The sequence below is a fragment of the Arctopsyche grandis genome, chromosome 3 (assembly GCF_051622035.1).
Source record: "Arctopsyche grandis isolate Sample6627 chromosome 3, ASM5162203v2, whole genome shotgun sequence".
Classification (NCBI taxonomy): domain Eukaryota; kingdom Metazoa; phylum Arthropoda; class Insecta; order Trichoptera; family Hydropsychidae; genus Arctopsyche; species Arctopsyche grandis.
Window position 1 is genome coordinate 12671661 of NC_135357.1, and position 16731 is coordinate 12688391.

At 30.3% G+C, this 16731-nt stretch overlaps 1 protein-coding gene across 1 annotated transcript; it reads right to left on the reverse strand.

Moving 5' to 3' along the window:
- Positions 1-2998: 2998 nt before the first annotated feature.
- LOC143909116 (uncharacterized) lies at positions 2999-4391 on the reverse strand. Its single transcript, XM_077427017.1, has 2 exons — positions 4334-4391; positions 2999-4221 (listed from the first exon to the last, which is right to left on the reverse strand). The coding sequence occupies exons 1-2, from the start codon at positions 4389-4391 to the stop codon at positions 2999-3001; spliced, it is 1281 nt and encodes a 426-aa protein (XP_077283143.1).
- Between the last annotated feature and the right edge of the window lie 12340 nt (positions 4392-16731).

Below are 16731 nucleotides of genomic sequence, written 5' to 3' on the forward strand. Positions count from 1 at the left end.
CCTATCTTGAGAAATACATATATGAATAGGTAGACATCGATGTGTCGATCGATTTTAATATGTTTCAAGTATATATTGAAACTTTTGGTTTTGTTGAATTAATTTTTGAAATTGATCCAACAACATTTTTTCTGTTGTTTTTTCATCCCGAACATTTTCCACTCCGATTTGAACAATGGTTACATTGGAGGCGTACGAACGGCGAATATGACCAGGAGTACATGAGTTTGAGTAGCAGAATAACTCTTCTATATTTGTTTGAATTTTTGATGGTTAGATACAAACCATTTCACTTATAAACTTTATAGTAGTCGCGTATAGATGCCACTAAAACGAAAGTTGTAATTTCTTAGAATGCGAATTAAATTCACAATATTATCAATATGAATGAACTTTTAAAATTATTTGACAAAGTGTATAGATAAACATTTTTGTAAGATTCGATCAAGAAGCTATTCAAATGTTGCAATAATATGCCGTTTTTTTTGTTTTCTTATTGTGTATTTTTACAATATATGTATGTAGTACTATAATACCAACTATTATCTATTTTTTTTGATTTTAATACCAACTATTAGCTAATTAAGTCCAGTAAACCTTATATAATAGTGATTATACTACATAGTAGTGAATTGTAAATTAAAACTGTAATAAAGTTTGTGATTACACACAAAACTTTATATAATAGAATAGCACAAACGCAAATAAGTTATGTAGTTTAAATTATTTTCGTACTGTTTCGATGCTACATTATTCTTTTTTCGCTATTTTATAAGCAACTAACTTATGAACTAGTGCTATTTTGAAAATGATAAAATTTATTTGTTTCGATTTTCAATCACTAATTTTTCGTTCCATTTTCATTACAAAAATGTAAAAAGTTCACTAGAGAGAAAATGTGGGTAGGAAACGGCCAAAACGTTACTTGTATATACAAGGAAATCAGAATGACTTGTTTTTTCATCCCGAACATTTTCCACTCCGATTTGAACAATGGTTACATTGGAGGCGTACGAACGGCGAATATGACCAGGAGTACATGAGTTTGAGTAGCAGAATATCTCTGCTATATTTGTTTGAATTTTTGATGGTTAGATACAAACCATTTCACTTATAAACTTTATAGTAGTCGCGTATAGATGCCACTAAAACGAAAGTTGTAATTTCTTAGAATGCGAATTAAATTCACAATATTATCAATATAAATGAACTTTTAAAATTATTTGACAAAGTGTATAGATAAACATTTTTGTAAGATTCGATCAAGAAGCTATTCAAATGTTGCAATAATATGCCGTTTTTTTTTGTTTTCTTATTGTGTATTTTTACAATATATGTATGTAGTACCTATAACACCAACTATTATATATTTTTTTTATTTGCTATTTAAGTCCAGTAAACCTTATATAATAGTGATTATACTACATAGTAGTGAATTGTAAATTAAAACTGTAATAAAGTTTGTGATTACACACAAAACTTTATATATAAAATAGCACAAACGCAAATAAGTTTTGTAGTTTAAATTATTTTCGTACTGTTTCGATGCTACATTATTCTTTTTTCGCTATTTTATAAGCAACTAACTTATTACTATTGAACTAGTGCTATTTTGAAAATGATAAAATTTAATTGTTTCGATTTTCAATCACTAATTTTTCGTTCCATTTTCATTACAAAAATGTAAAAATGTAAAAAGTTCACTAGAGAGCAAATGTGGGTAGGAAACGGCCAAAACGTTACTTGTATATACAAGGAAATCAGAATGACTTAGGAGGTTGGCTTCCAGTTCAGACACATTACCTTACAGATTTATTCATATGAAAAAAAATTTGCAAACCAACCATAGATGTCAGTAAAAAACACGTCATGATTTCAAATAATTTATGTATCAATTCAATAATTTTATTTGTTATTTTATCTATTAACACTGAAAAATGTATTCAGTGACTTTAATATGTATTTATTTTTTGCTTGAAATTGTCACTTGTATCGCTTTTGAACTACGTATTATTGATGACACTTACTTATCTTCATGATTAATAAGATTCGAGATCCAATGTCTACAACGCAGGAAGGTTGTTTTGGAATATGGAATGTGGGTTTCCTGGATACTTGAATGAATTACTCAAGTAAATTAAGCTATGTACTATTCATATCATTTATTAAAATTAACATTTTAAGATAACACAATAATTTATGGAAATGCTAGGCAAATTGTAATATCGTCTTATATTATTATTTATTATTTATTGCACAGTTTGGATTGACTAGAATAGAAACAAATAAGTTATTGCTAGTTACACATTTTTTTTTTAAATGTACATTTCTATTTATTCTTATTATACATATATATTATTTAAAGTAATTAATCTTAATTTTTAAATTTACACATGCATATTTACAATTTTATGTTTAATAAAAAATTCCTTTGTATTTAAAAAAATAATATTGTTGTGCTACTATGTATCTATTCAAATGGAATATAATACCGTACCTTTTCATTATTACAAATTTGACACATGTTTTTCAATGTATTATATTGTGTATAAGTTTGATTTTTTCACATAAATATTTTAATTTATTTATTAAAAATATTTGTATTTTAAATTACTTACCAATTATATATTGTTTATAAGAATTATGACAAAATTACATTTTATTCATAAGCAAACAGTTTGTTTACAAATATGAAAATACATATGTATATATTTTACATTGGAAATGAAATTTGAAAATAGAATTATTTATTACATTTTTGACGGAACATACTATCAGAAAATTGTAATAAATCAATAGGAAATAATTTAACAATCAAAATATATCTTCATTTTTGAACCTGTTGAAATATTTTTTTTGCGAAAGTAGCATTTTGACATTTTTTTCTGAATTGTTATTTTTTATTAAAATTTAACCTAACAAATGGAATCAAATCAATTTTCATATACATAATTGTTGACTAAATTTTCTACATAAAAAATATTCGAGAAGCTAAAACTTAGCTGTAGATGATTTCATTATTATCAGAATAAAAATACATTTCTTTTTTATGCTGATTCACATCTGAAGATTCTACCGTTCTTTCAGATTTCTTATTGTTTCGGTCTTTTTTGGGCAAAAGCTTCATACATTCAACGAGATAGGTATGCATCAGATTATAAACAAGCGTAAGTTGTGTAACTTTCTCCTTACACAGGGGATCAGTTTCTATTACAAATAATCTAGAATCTAACAATTTTATACATGCTATTATGTAATTTCGCACCGTTTTCGGTTTGAAATAATTGTTCATGGCTTCCATGAACATAGACACGTATTTCCGTTTTCCCAACAAGTCGTCTATGTCGTCTGCAGAACACGGATTCTGCTTTTGAAGATAGACAATAAGTCTTTTAGCGTACCTTTTGTAAGTTCTGTAAGTTCTCTGCTTCCGAGAGCTCAAAGTCCTACCCATAATCATGGATTTTTTCATATCATTTATGACGTATTTGTACTTTTCATCGAGCTTTGTGTCTAGTAAGTCTTGCAATCTTTCATCTGCGGCTGGAGTCTTCTTTTGGTGAACAATTTCGTATGAATAGTTGCTTGTTTCAGATTCGCTTGAAGTTTCCCTGGGTGAGCTTTCCGGTTCGATTTCATCTATATTTGTAATTTCTGACGTTTCCTGTTCTACGTTGTTGTTTTCTTCTCCATCGCTGGATGAGGATTCACTAGATCGTCTCCTTTTACTTCTCGTTTGTTTGGTCGTATTTTCTACATTACCCTTCTCGTTCACCTTTCTTTTGACAGCTCTTGCCGGTTTTGTGATAGTCCTAGCATTATAATTCGTCAAGATATTTGCGTCCTGTTCTGTTAAAGGCATAACTCTATTCGTCGTCGCAGATATAGGTATGATTCTGATTTTGACCATGGCGTAGCTTTCGTGGATCATTCTCTTAATGTTTGGATCGTTGTAAGTATCCCCCCATATTTCTAAGATAGCAGATTCTTTGAGGAATTTCACTTGACATAGTTCTCCGTTGAAGAATCTCTTCCTCTGCTTCTCATTGACGGCATCCCTCTCTTTTCCCGTGAGTCCGTGTCTCTTCGTGAGATGATCAGGAAGTTTGCCGTATGTGAATTTGGCACAATTTTCAATGGGACAAGGGATGTTGGCGTGGTTTTGTTTCTTTGTGCGACGCGGTTGCACCGGTTGGCTCTTCATGGCTTTTGCAGATATTTCTGAAACAAAAAATAATGTTTTTTGTGAACATCGAGCACATTGTTTTGGGGCATTGTGTGTCTGTGTGGTATAAATAACGCGACATGGTACACGCTACCCATCAAAACTGACCACCGTAACTAACAAAGTGTAGACTTGTTTTGGTCTTTTCCCCTTGGCTGCCTCCCATGTGGTGGTAGAACAGCGCTTGTTTACCTTTTCCTCCATTCGCTTATGCGCTCCTAGCATACTTGTTGTGCAGTTTTTACTGATGGGGCTTACCCTCCCAACAAAGGCGAACAAGAACGAAAAGGAGAGTGAGAGAGGATTCCCTCCCACGCATACAAACAAACGCAGATCATACAATATAAGCGTATCCGAACGCTTTGCATCATATAAAACGTTCTCTAGGAGTATAAAATTAAATTTCCATACAATTATCGGACTCCGCAAAATTTTTTCAGCAAAATATTAATTAATGGATAATCGATTTGAAAAAATATGTCATTATGGCCACCTTATACTTAATAAAATTCAGATATTTTTCATGTTTAAAATAAACTTTTATTTATTCAAAATAATGACGGAAACATGAAAAAATACGATTTTCTGGCAGTCGTTGTGAGCCATACAAATCGTTTTGAACGTGGCGCGCTTTTTATGCGAAATGTTTCTAGCGAAATGGCGACTTTGAATTCTCGTTTATTAGTCAAAAATAATCATAGTAAACAATAGATGACTATTGAGCACTTATTTTCATTAAAAATAATAAAAAGGTCTTATAACCAATACAAAAAGTAATTCTTATAACCAATAAAAAAGAGGACACCTATAAGGGGAGGTACCATTTCCGGTCAACTTAAAAATTTGAAAAAAATTTACGTCGTGTCGATAAGAATTTCAGTAACCGATACTAAGTTTTGGTTCGATAGGACTAATGGTGTTCAAAAAATCCCCAAAATACACAGACACACATTTTTTTTAGATCATGAAAACGTGATCAGTAATCGATTCTGAGTTCGAATCAGTCAAAATCTCGAGTTCAAATTTTCGCATGATCACAAAACTTCATCTATTGTTACTATGTACGTACATAGATAAAGTAATATATATGAAAAAAACAGAAGTTTTCGAAACTTTTGGTCTACATACATAAATCAATCGATCTGTGTTTAAAATAGATGAAATTTATTACTAAACATCCCCTTGACACAACGCAAGTTTTCCAATTTCCATTTAGTATATTGTGGAATTCATTCACTCCATTCAAATAATTTAAAATAAATTAAAAATTTGCTTTTTTGGCTCAAGCCTAATGTTCATTCATATACATATGTATGTACATAATACATACATGTGTATTATATTTTAATTAAATATAAATTGAAGTAGTTTTATTTTTAATATGACAAATTTATTTACATTTACAAATCCATGAATATATATTTTTTTAAATAGAAAAGAAAATTATAAAACAAAATAATATGACAGTTCATACATCGTTTTTGCAATAACGAGCAATATATATGTATGTATATATGTACAAGATATGTTCATTTCAGTTACATTCAGAAGGAAAAAAAACAATGTGTATCTTAATAAATCATCAGTTTTAATTTTGATATTCTATGTATGTCATTAATATGTACATATGTAGGATGTAAAAATCTGATTTAATAATAAGTATTATTTGTGTTCTATTGATAGTTTTATTGTAGTTAAAGCAATCATATATACATATTATGTAAATATGTACATACATGTATACACTTGTGCATATATGTATACCCGTATATATAAAATATGTATAGATTATTTATTTATTTATTTATTTTAAACAGACCATTGTGGCATAACAGGAATTCCTAAAGCGCCACAATGGTCAAAAAATATAACACAAAAAAGAAAAAAAACAAAATAACAATTAAACATAACATAATACTTCATTGTAAACTGTTTAATATGTATGTATTATACATACATACATACATATATATTACTAATATTTTTTTAATTCTGAATGGCGTATTGTATAATTCAATCAATAAATACAATTTTTAGCTTAAACTTTGAAAACTTTCTTACATGCCAGACAGACACTATTAACGAACTTATTTTCGGCGTAAACATGTTTACTACAAAATATTGTAAATAAAGGATTAGTCCACCAGACGGTGCATAATTGAATCGAAGAGCGCTTTAAACGGAATCGCATTACACACACAAGTATGTAAATACGTACATAGTATATCTTTGTTTCTAGTTATTTATTAAAATTGATGTAAAGAAAATAGGGTCGATTTTCCCGGGGGTCGTTTAAGAGAAATTGCCGCTTCGCTGCGTGATGAATGCCGCGAAATAACAATTTTGATTAAGACAATATTTATTTTCTAAATTAGTTTTCTTCTCGCTTCTATTCTCGGCGTTTTTGAACCGCGGTATGTGTGTGTGTACATTGCGTATTACTCGTTACGTTTTCGACCCCCGGGGGTGGAAAGCTTCGGGGGTCGGAAAAAGCGGTCTTATTCTCCGAAAATAACCCCCCCCTTTCGACCAAAATTAAATATAATCATAATTTTTAACGAATACTCGGTTAATCACCGACGTACGGAATCGTACATACGGTTTCGTCTAAATTTTGCATAATCATACATATTCATAGGAGCCGAATGTGTGCGCATCTTTTTCGCTCGGCAAATATTAATGCAGACTCCTCGCATATCCTCCCTCGGAGCTCTGCGACCACCCGCTTCCCCCGTTTTCCCCCTCTCTCGTCGGGCGTGGGATGGGGGAAACGCTTTTCCGTTCGTTGTTTACTCAAAACCCTTCTTGGGCAACGTGTGCTCCTAATACAGTTGTTGTTTGCATTCGAGTCAGTTGCAATTAAATTCTGACAGTGTCGATCGGAAAAAAGCAACGTGAAAGTGGACGTTTTTCTATGGCGCATTCCATTCCGGAAAAACAGTCCAAACTCATGCAAAATACATTCACATATTTAAATCTATATCGTTTGAAAAAATGCACTAAAAAATATTAAAGGCATATTTTAGGCATACATACAATAAAGTATATACATACATATTAGTTAAAAATATTGTAAGGTTGCATAAGTTCATGCCCAATTTTAATACATTTTTCATTGGTAAACGAGCATGAACTTATGCAATTGTCTTATATACAACGTTAAAAGTTTTCGACTGGTTTGCGGATTGTTGCATTTATACACTACTTTAATGCAACATTTCTAGCTGCTAAATATTATGTGAATAGAGAGGAGGCTGCCACCAGTTTGTGTTTGCAACTATTCTTATGTAAAATATTGCGTTCAAAAAATTACAGAAGAATAATAATTACACTTCCTCATCGTCTAATTTACTTATTATACGCAGCATAGCTAGGTGGTTGCGTTAATGTTAACCACCGAGAGGTTTCTGGGTTAAAACGTATTTCTATATACAATGCCGGGGTTAGACTTAGATATTTGTGACTTCAAGTCAATCGTTACCTATCAGATTTTGTTAATTTATCTGATTTCATTGTTGAAACGGTTCCTCATCAAATTGGCAAAATTATCCTACCTATTACACATGTACAATGGATTTGTCACCACTATTTGAATATGATTTCAAATTTATAATGTATAAATTTATATATGGCAATCCGGCAATCCGTAAAAATTTAAAAATACATATCAACAATCCAAATACAATAAATTAAAATTGCTGTCCATATTGATATTGTTCACTCGGATTAGCGAAGTTCAGCAACCGTAATCGGCCCTACAAGAGGTAGTGGCAGTGGTACTGGATTGTTATGGTATGGTCCGCAACGTCATTTGCTTGCACGGACCCGCCGTCTCAATACTCGTCTCTTCAATCATTTATGAAATTTACACAAGAATATTGTGCTTTGTGTCTATCAAAAATCATTCTGAACTATTTTTAAATTAAAATAACATACGTATATTTACACATCACTCTTTGAGTAAAAATATGGCAAGGGACTCGGCTAGCGAAACAATTCCTTCAGAACAAATCAGTGTGGAGCGCACTGAAACAAATAACGAAGCCTAGGAAAGTTGAATTCTCGATCGATTGTTCTATAAATCATTCAGAAGAAAAACGAGAAGTTAAAGTTAAGTTTAATAAGAAGATAAACAAGTTTTGATGAAAAATAAGATGTTTTTAATAAAGGTAGGCTACATAAAATATTTTTGTTAGCACAAAAATTAAAAATTACAGTCATCACTTCAAGCCTGATTTATTATAGAATCTTTAATATACATTTTTTTTCAAGTCTAGGAATGTTGCATTCTTGATCAATTGTTCGACAAATCATTCAGAAGATTGGGTTGTGAAAACGTTATTAAGAAAGGTCGGCTACTTAGGATATTTCTGTTAGCACAAAAATGAAAAAAAATATACTCATTACTTCAAGACAGATTATTATGTATAATACAAAAATTAAAAATATATATTTTTAGATATATTTTTTGTCCATATCTAGTTCCTAGTTAGTTTTTATTAAAAGTCACGAAATGCGACTATTATGTATGTATATATACAAATTAATGTAAGAAAAACCAAGTATATTGACATTATCTAAAGATGGTTCAATTTCGCTATCAATAAATACACAAAAACACATACATACTTTATTTTAAACCCATGCATTTCAATTGACTCACGTGTTGTGTCGGAGTGCTGAAATTGACGTTGCTACCATAAAATTCAAATTTGCACGAAGCTCTCGTTATAAATTCACGAGTTTGAACCGCGTCTCGCGGAAGACTCGGCGGTTAATTAATGAGCATCAATTATGAATTTGGCGGGAACGAACGCGAAACCGGAAGATGATTAAACAATCCGAACCGACAAAGCCGCGTATTGTGAATTAATTGAACCGAAACGAAACACGCTGCAACTTTGGCACCGCTGCTTTAATGTGATTAGGAAGATATGATTCCAAAGAGGAAAATCTCACTCCAATTTGTTATGGACAGATTCCTACAACTCAATTTTGAGGGCTGCGCTTCGTTAAAATGTGGGAACTGGGATGTATCAAAATTATATGCGAGTTTTAAAAATGATGGATATCACGTATACATGTATTGAATGTGTGTGAGTGTGAATAGAAAGGGTTCCCCCTTATCCGGATTTCGTTTTGCATACGTGTATTTATTAAGTTGAAATCAGGATAGGGTTTATACGAGTATAATGGTGATAAATGCCCATCCCTTGCACTCGTAGGGTGATAAACGAATTAATTTTCGGGATTACGTCTTTGCTTGTGGCGGTTCAAGTTGTACATTTTAAATATTTATGTTTCCGACACGTTATGTAAATTTTTTAGCGCGTCCTTTTTGGTACGCGCCAAAAAATTTTCCGCACTTTTATCTCGACGGTGTTGTGGAGGAGAGGGAAAGGGTTTAATCGCCTTGTCGCTAAAAGGGATTTTTATTTATTATAATAGCTACGTTGTATAAATTTGCTTCGCGATTAAATTCATTTCTGTGAAATGAGGGGAGAGTGAAAATTTTCCTCGCGATAAGTCAAATCTATTTTGTTCAAGTGTTAAAATATTGATGTTTTTCTTATTCTATTCATATATTTGTATTCTAGACAACCCGATAAATTTATCACAAACTATGTAGGATAAATCACATTTAATCGCACAATATGTTTGGATATGTTAACTGAATACACACAATTCTTTAAGTGAAAAAAAAGCTTACGTCGGTATATAATGTTAGAATTATCGTTCATTTACGAAACTTTTAAAGTATGTATGGATATATCATATGTTCTGTTTTACATTTTTTTAAATCAATTCCGTATATGCTTTGTTGCTTGATTAGCTAGAAACTAGCAAGTCAAAGTTTTAGGCTTCCATTATTCGTGCTAAATTTTACAATATTCGAGTCGTGTAAAAGTGTAAAAAAGATGAAGCATTGTCATTTGTTTCTTCGTATAAAAATTAATTTGAAATATTTTTATTTTAAAATATTAATATCGCATTAAAAATAAGCGATAGTCAAAGGTTTATTCAATAGATTGAATAAAAGATTGGGCGATGATGATGATGACGATGTAATATCGGGATTAGTCAACCTTCCTGGTTGAATTGAATGAAGCAGCAGCATTATTAAAGCTCACTGCAATCAACTATTTAGTTTGGCTAGATAAATTTGAAAGAGGTGTATCTACATATGAGCCGTTATATTACATTTGAAAGTGGCGGAAGTGCAATTTTATGTTTCAAAAATATTTTTTTAATTTGACTTAATTCACAGATTTTTATCACTACTTTTAATTCGATATGTCCGAAATCTCGGAAAAACAGAATAAACTTACTACAGGCCACCAGTATTTTTAAACATTGTAAAACCCAAAACATTATATATATAATGTTGTGCGAAATATTTCTCGATATGAAGAAAAGTAGACTTAAGCCTATTTCAAATATAACGGCTCATATGATGGAGCTGCTATAGTGGCTTCCGCAGTAGAAGAATTAAGTGGCAGGCGTTGTCACACAGTGTTTTCAACTAACATTTTGTGTATAAACATTACATGTCATGATGGTATTTATTATTTTATACAAAAGTTTGATCATAGGTGTCACCTTAGGCAACCTGTAGTGGCATCTATAGTCGGGGTCATATGTAAATAATGGATAAATAAATAAAGAAATAGATATGTAGAAATTTTTTTGGTGTCACTGTTTTGAAATACTGTGTGTTTCTGTTTTCAATAAATATACCGTTTTTTGTGTGTTGTTGCGGCCTTGATGAGTTCACGTTATATAAATCTCCCAGATACAGAGGGCTGGGGTTTGGTGTGGAATGTACGAGTTGGGGGTGGGGGGGGGTTGTTGTGGGTGGAATGCTAAATAACATCCCTTGTACTGCGTTGTCGCCCTGATACCTCAGCTTTATTCTTCAAAGTGGTTTCCCCAGTAGACATTGACCAAAAAAAGTCTCACAACCCAGATATAATTGTTATTATTATAATAAAGAAATTTAAATGACAAATGAATTAAAATAAAATGTAAAAATTCAAATCTGATTATTTACCGTCGTCTTTTAGAGTGGAGCTTTATAAAGTTTTTAAGGGTGATTTGATATTTTTCACCCAAAAGGGCTAAGAGGTGAGGTGAGTTGAGTTATTGCCCTTACGTGTGCTTTATGATACGTGAGCGGAGGTGAGATATGACTCGGGGGGGAAAAAGGTCGCCCTAGGTGGCCCTTTCTTATGCCATTGTTTTAATTTTACAACGTAAAACTGTTTCAAGTTGAGAAATATTGCACGGTATATTTTAATATTACATGCAGATATCAGACCACAAATAATATGGAAAGATTTGTATAAAAAATAATGGGTGCTACTTTAGTATGCGATTTACCTTTGAATCGCAGTCGACCTTTTTTTTTTATTTGTATCGTAGTAACGAAATGTTGATTACATTTTTTTTGCCGCCCCATAATGTTGTCGAAACATTTCTATCAAAATATCGTCAGCAGATACATATCTCTTAATCAAATCTTAAATGAATAGGGCCAACCTTAACTTAACCTAACCTATCCTGTCCCTTAAATAAATAGGTGTTGGCTGCTAAGATATGTTTTTTTTTTGTGAAAATATTTATGAAATAAAACCTAAAGATATCTTAAGGTTTTTAGGGTCGGTATTATTCAGTCTCAGTGTCACACGCGAGAACTGAGACAGTGAAACCGCATATTAAAATAAAAACGTGAAGGTAGATCACATACTAAAGTAGATATGTGAAGGTAGACCGCATACTAAAGTAGCATCAAATAATGAATGTTGATCGTCAAATAATTTTTTGATTCATTTGGTCATTGAAAATTATAGAAATAATATATAATAATATATACATACAATACAAATTTAAATGTGAATGAATTTAGTACACGTCATTGAAATTGAACAAAAAAAATCTACATACATACATAATGTATCGACATTTGAATTGGTTGAAACAAATGATTGAATTAAAATTGTTTTAATACATTTATTACTATAAACGTTTAAGGAATTACTTTACATAGTAAGTATTTTTGAATATTTAATAATAAACTAGATATATTCAAAATAATAAAAAAAAGTTTCAAAGCTTAGATTTTTTTTCAATACAATATACAATATATAAATAAAATACGTAAAAAATAGTATACTCACTTTGAATATCTTGATTGTTGATATCAGCTTGTTTATGTAGACTTTTTCTTACAGATTTCAATATACGAATCGAGACATTCTGATATGAAGTATTAAGATTTTGGCTTCACAGTTGTATTTTTATAAATTTTGTTGATGATTTGAACAAAAAATATTGTGTTTGTCAAATGCTAACAATCTATGCGAATTCACAGTTGGTGGGTGAACGTGTCATGTGAGAGGTTGAAGTGCACGTGTAGCTCCGACTGTGGCTGTGTCGGCACTGAAGTTATATAATGGCGAGGGAAAACTCTCCCCTCCACCGAGACGCCGTCGCGGGGAAAACCTCGGATTTCCCTCGGAAAAGTTCGCTTTTAACACGGCGCTCCCAGAAATTTCTCATCAGATTCGGCTTTCAAATCGCTGCATACGGGTGAGTTCACGTTATTCTAACTAAAATGACGTTGTTTTAGCTAAAATGTTTTGAAACTCAAAATAACACTAATGATTATTCAAATTTTTAAATTTCAACTTATTTTGAAAAATTATTATTGCATATAAAATAAATTATGATAATTTTTAAGCGAAAACACAACGTTAAAATCACTCATAAGCGTATTAAGTTTACTGATATGAAATATTGTATTTAAAGACTTTGCGTTAAACTGACATGTTTAATCTAATGAGTTTACGCTTTGAAGTAAACCTTTTTTATTTATAAAATTTAGTCATGTAAAAATTTATTCAAAAAATAAAAAGGCATTGATTTATTTTTCCAGTTGTTTCATTGTCCTTGCTGCGTTTTAAATGAATAATATTTATTTGTTATAATGATAAAGAAATTGATAGGAATTTACTCATAATATTATACATTAAATGTAACATGTAAAATCAAATTAAATCATTTCCAAGGCAGTATTTTATTAATTAGTATGTAAATGAGTTCTATGTATATTTGTAATGCATGTATTATTTTTTTTAATATTATTTAATATCGTCAATAGATTACATATATTTTTCAAATTTCAACTTCTTTCACCAAATTTCATTTTTAACAAGTTTAAATGAGAATTTATAATTTTTTAATTATTATAATTTATAAATTAACTAATACAAAATGGCGTAAATATTATTTATTAAAGTTTTCGATGGCCGATCGGGTCCTTGAAGGATAAATGTGGGCGGAACAACCTTCAGTAGGCGTTTTCCCGACGCTCCACCCTTTTCCCCACCATTTATTGAACACGCCCTCCATTTTCCTCGAAATCTCAAACCACGCCCAATTATATTTGGGATTCTTAGGCAGAAAAGGTACAAAATTCATTATTGATTTGTAATATTTTAGTCTACGAGATCATTTCGGATGTTTCAATCGAACACAAGCAAGAATCGTATCATTTGACGATACTTTGGAAAATTTCCTCAGATTTGCACCTAAATATTTGAAATTTTAGATAATTAAATGATATTCTTAATCCTAATCTAGATAAGGTGGGTCCAACAGACCCACTCGCCTCTTAAAATTTTAATAACACAATTATAGAAAAAAAATGGTTAATATCCTTCGACTACTTGCTTTATTGACTAATTACCTTATTTATTTGTTGCTAGTGGTTTTACCCAGCTTCGCTCAGTATTTATAATCATTTGTTTTTTTATTAAATTTATTTGAATCGAAAAATATAAAGTATTTAACGACAGCCAATCAGAAACGAATATTTTTTTTTTATATAACGGAATCGGTACTGAAATTGGCACCGGGAATGAAATCGGAATTGGAAATGAAACAGGAATCCAGATCCGGAACTGGAACAGGAATTCGGAACCGGGACTGAAACAGGAATCCGGATCTGGAACTGAAACAGGAATCCGGATCCGGAATAGAAAAGGAATTCTGGATCTGGAACTGAAAAAGGAATCGAAGTTGATATCGATATAGTCGTCATAGAAAATTTGATTTTTTTGATAACGTCACAGATTCTACGAACCAAAACTTATATGTATACATACAAAGTCTCTTTAGAAATTATATAATTATATACATATATACTTTTGAGACTTAAATTTCATCAGAAAAAAATACAACCAATTTTCACAATGCGAAGCATTGGACCCACTAATACAATTACTAGAGATTATGCATTTTCAATTTTCTGCTGTATTTTATTATATTCAATGATTAAAATAGTAAATTTTAATAAAAAATAATATTATTGCTATTTTAAATATTCGCGATAAATACATAAACGATAATATAATATCATATTTTATATACAAATATAACTTTATATTCAATCAACAATAATTCCATTCATATAATTGAGTCGGAATGAGTTTTTCAATGTTCATTTCGACAATACATATGTCATAAAAAATCCGATATAATATATGGACAATCTTCATATTGTTATGGCAACTCTCCGCTTAAATGTATTATATATATTATGTGTATAAATAGAGGGTTACCGACAGTTAGTTTGAGCCTTGTATAACTGTTATCAGCTGATTACTAGTTCGGTGATGTGACCAGTTGCACGGTGCCACACGACCGGCAGTCTCTCTTCCACTTTAAGCAGTAATAAATGAAAGTAAACCAAAAGGAAAGAAATTTTATTAATTATTGCCACTTTTACATTTCTCCAATATATGTATATGGAATAAAATCAAGTTATTTTAAGTATACAATTTTACCACCAAACAACCGCTTGCAGCCCGTGAGTCACAGGTTGAATATCATGGCTCTAACCTGAAACGTTATTTTAATTGATATAAATAAATTATTTTTATTTAGAATCAAAATAATACCCGTATAATATGGAACCATGTATAATATGTAAGTCAACTTACTTATTTTTTCCAAAGTGCCATTTATTATTTTGAACTAAAATATATTTAATTTTATCAATAGATATCAAATTATGACTTTTTTAATTAAAAATCCTGTATATAAAACCATAATAATTCTCACCGTATCCGTTTGTGTTAGAAAATTGTAGTATCCACTCTACTAGGAATAATAAAATAGTATGCTATTACATTTAATTATTTTTCAAATAAACGATAAATCAAGTCATCGATATCAAATTAATTCACAATGAACAGTAATGACTTACATTTTTACATGCAGTTCATAATTGTATTCAAAAATATTAAGTTCGACCATTTCTATTATAAAGTTATTATTTTTTCCATTGTCTCGTAGTCAAGTCTGGATAGCTTTTAAAATTTGTTTGTCGAAAGGAATATTGGTTCCCACTAGAATTTTTTCACAATATTTAAGGCATAAATTAAAATATTAGTGTAAGTTTTAGGTACACATATTTATGTCGGTTAATATAATTTTTACTAATATGAATTAGTGAAAAAAAATAATGTTTAATCATTTATTCCAAACGCAAACTTTCATAGTTTATTTATAACCTTTTTCTATCAACCAACTAAACAATTGTTCAATATTTTTCTTATTACTTTTTACTTTTTTAAGTTACTTTTTAATATAGATTAAATTATAAAAAATACGAGTATATGTTCTTTCCATATTCACATAAATCAGCATATCTATCGAAATTGAGAAAAAATATATAAGCGCCAGATTATGTATCAATACATTTTAATAAATGTATATGAAATGTAGATAGTGTTTTCCCTGTGTTATGAAAATTGCAGTTCAACGACCGAAAAGGCTAATGCACTCATTGAAGAAGCTTGTTTTGATGACGTTGCAGGAAAAAAATCTCGGAAAAGCTTGAACAAGTAGATCTGTTACACGATAAGAAATGCTATGATTGGTCCATCAAGTTTCAAAACATTATCCAAAAAGGGAACACCCTCGATATAAAATATATCTATAATACGTACATATCAATATACTATTAAGGTATGCACTTGAATTTAACCAAAGTTTCTAGAAAAAAATCAGATTTATAAAAAATAGATCAAATATTTACAAAATTGCTTTATAGGTTTAAATAATATGATTTTCTACATACAAATTTTATTCCATATATTTATAAGAATTATTATAATAAATACCTGACATAAAAAATATATTTTTAATCGATATTAAAATAAAATGCATTTGTATGTAGAATTAACGAATAGATTGAAGATGCACGAATACTTTCATAATATTTTTTTCGATGAGCTGTCTATTTGCATCATTTCTTTTGCAAAAGAATATAAACGTCCATTACTGAGATCCAGATGCAAACATTACATGCACAAAATATATTATGCAAGTAATGCAAGATGCCCTCCCGCCGGTGCAGCTTTGTTTACTATTTTGATGAGTTTGCACAATTCCCCCTGGTTATGATCAAACACGATTTCAATTGGTGCATCAATTGCCAT